Here is a 1,459-nt window from a genome sequence, read left to right as displayed (position 1 = left end):
AGCTTGTGGGAACAATTCTCTGTTACTATTTCACAGAGCGACACAGGTTTAGCCCAGAAAAGGGATTTTGACAAAGGAAAAATCTATTTCTGGGCGATAACCTGTGTCACCCAGTGAACCCACCCCTTGCTTCCTCACCCTATAGCCCCAAGCTTGAGTACTATTTTCAGGAATGGCTATCGAGGCGCTAGTAGTAGCGGTAGTGGGCGGTAAATGGCGCTGGTATGGCGCCTAATCTTAAAAGGGAAATTGACAAAGGAAGAGACTTAATGGCAGAAGACCTCTGGTAGTGGTTTCACTCGCCCCAGATACCATACCGACACCTTAAATAAAGGTGAGCGCCATATAGCTTTTTTCTCTGGTATTTATAGCAATATTTATACCTTAGAAATGTGTGCTAAAGGAACATTTCACTGGGCGACATAGGTCATCGCCCAGAAATAGATTTTTCGTTTGTCAAAATCCCTTAAATCCCCCCATAAAAGATTTCTTCCATCATATCACCAAGGATGATGAAAGGTAGAGGAAGCTGTCTGATGAGAATACAGAAATCAGTACCTAGGGAAAGCTGCATTCGGTGAAAGATACACAGAACAAATTGTATATTTATGAACCAGAAGCACTTGCACTGCAACGGCTTGCTAAGAATTAACATGAAAATTCCTGTGTGGAGTATCATGGTGAACATATAACATTGCTCCACCCTGTTTTGTATTAATTTGATTTAGATCTGAATGGAAAGCAACATATTCTTTAGGGCAAGGAATAAAATCACAGCTGAGCATAGTTTCCTGAAAATTTATGCAAACAGGAGACAACTCAAGAATTAACATTTTTAGCTCCTCCCATTTAGCTCAAAGGCCCTGACAATTCCACTGAAGAAAATTTGAGAATTTATTTGAGTTTAGAGGCCTTGATAATAGGGCCTCTTTGAAGATATTATGTCTTAGTAGGGTTGCCAGGAATTTGGGTAATCCTACTTTGTTTTTTCTTAGAAGGAGACTGCCTGCTACCCTCAGCTTTCTTTCTTTTAGGAACTGACATTGCCACCTCCATGCAGGCAACTTCTGGTTCTTGGCTGGCTGCCTCTGTAGCTGGTGTTCCTGGCTCCCAAGAAGCCATTGCATCAGCTAAGGAGGGCGACTCCCCAAAAGAGGCATGTACATCACCAAGGACAGACATACATTTCAAATTATTTACACCAGTTAAAACTGATGTTGCCTCCAAAGAAACTGATGCTGCCTCCGAAGAGGTTGATGCATCAGCCAAGGCTGATGCTGCCTCCAAAGAGGCTAAAGTTGATGCTGCCTCCAAAGAGGCTAAAGTTGATGCTGCCTCCAAAGAGGCTGGTGCACCAGCTAAAGTTGATGCTGCCTCCAAAGAGGCTGGTGCACCACACAAAACTGATGCTGCCTCCGAAGAGGGCAGTGCTCCAGCCAAAGCTGATGCTGCCTCCTAA

At 43.6% G+C, this 1,459-nt stretch overlaps 1 protein-coding gene across 1 annotated transcript; it reads left to right on the top strand.

The window, feature by feature from the left end:
• Positions 1 to 1,054: 1,054 nt before the first annotated feature.
• Positions 1,055 to 1,459, top strand: LOC135224831 (glycyl-glycine endopeptidase ALE-1-like). The gene has a single exon (XM_064264153.1). The coding sequence runs from the start codon at positions 1,055 to 1,057 to the stop codon at positions 1,457 to 1,459; it is 405 nt and encodes a 134-aa protein (XP_064120223.1).

The sequence above is a fragment of the Macrobrachium nipponense genome, chromosome 12 (assembly GCF_015104395.2).
Source record: "Macrobrachium nipponense isolate FS-2020 chromosome 12, ASM1510439v2, whole genome shotgun sequence".
In the NCBI taxonomy this organism is placed as follows: Eukaryota; Metazoa; Arthropoda; class Malacostraca; order Decapoda; family Palaemonidae; genus Macrobrachium; species Macrobrachium nipponense.
Note: the sequence above shows the minus strand (reverse complement) of the source record. Positions and strands in the feature narration are given on the sequence as shown.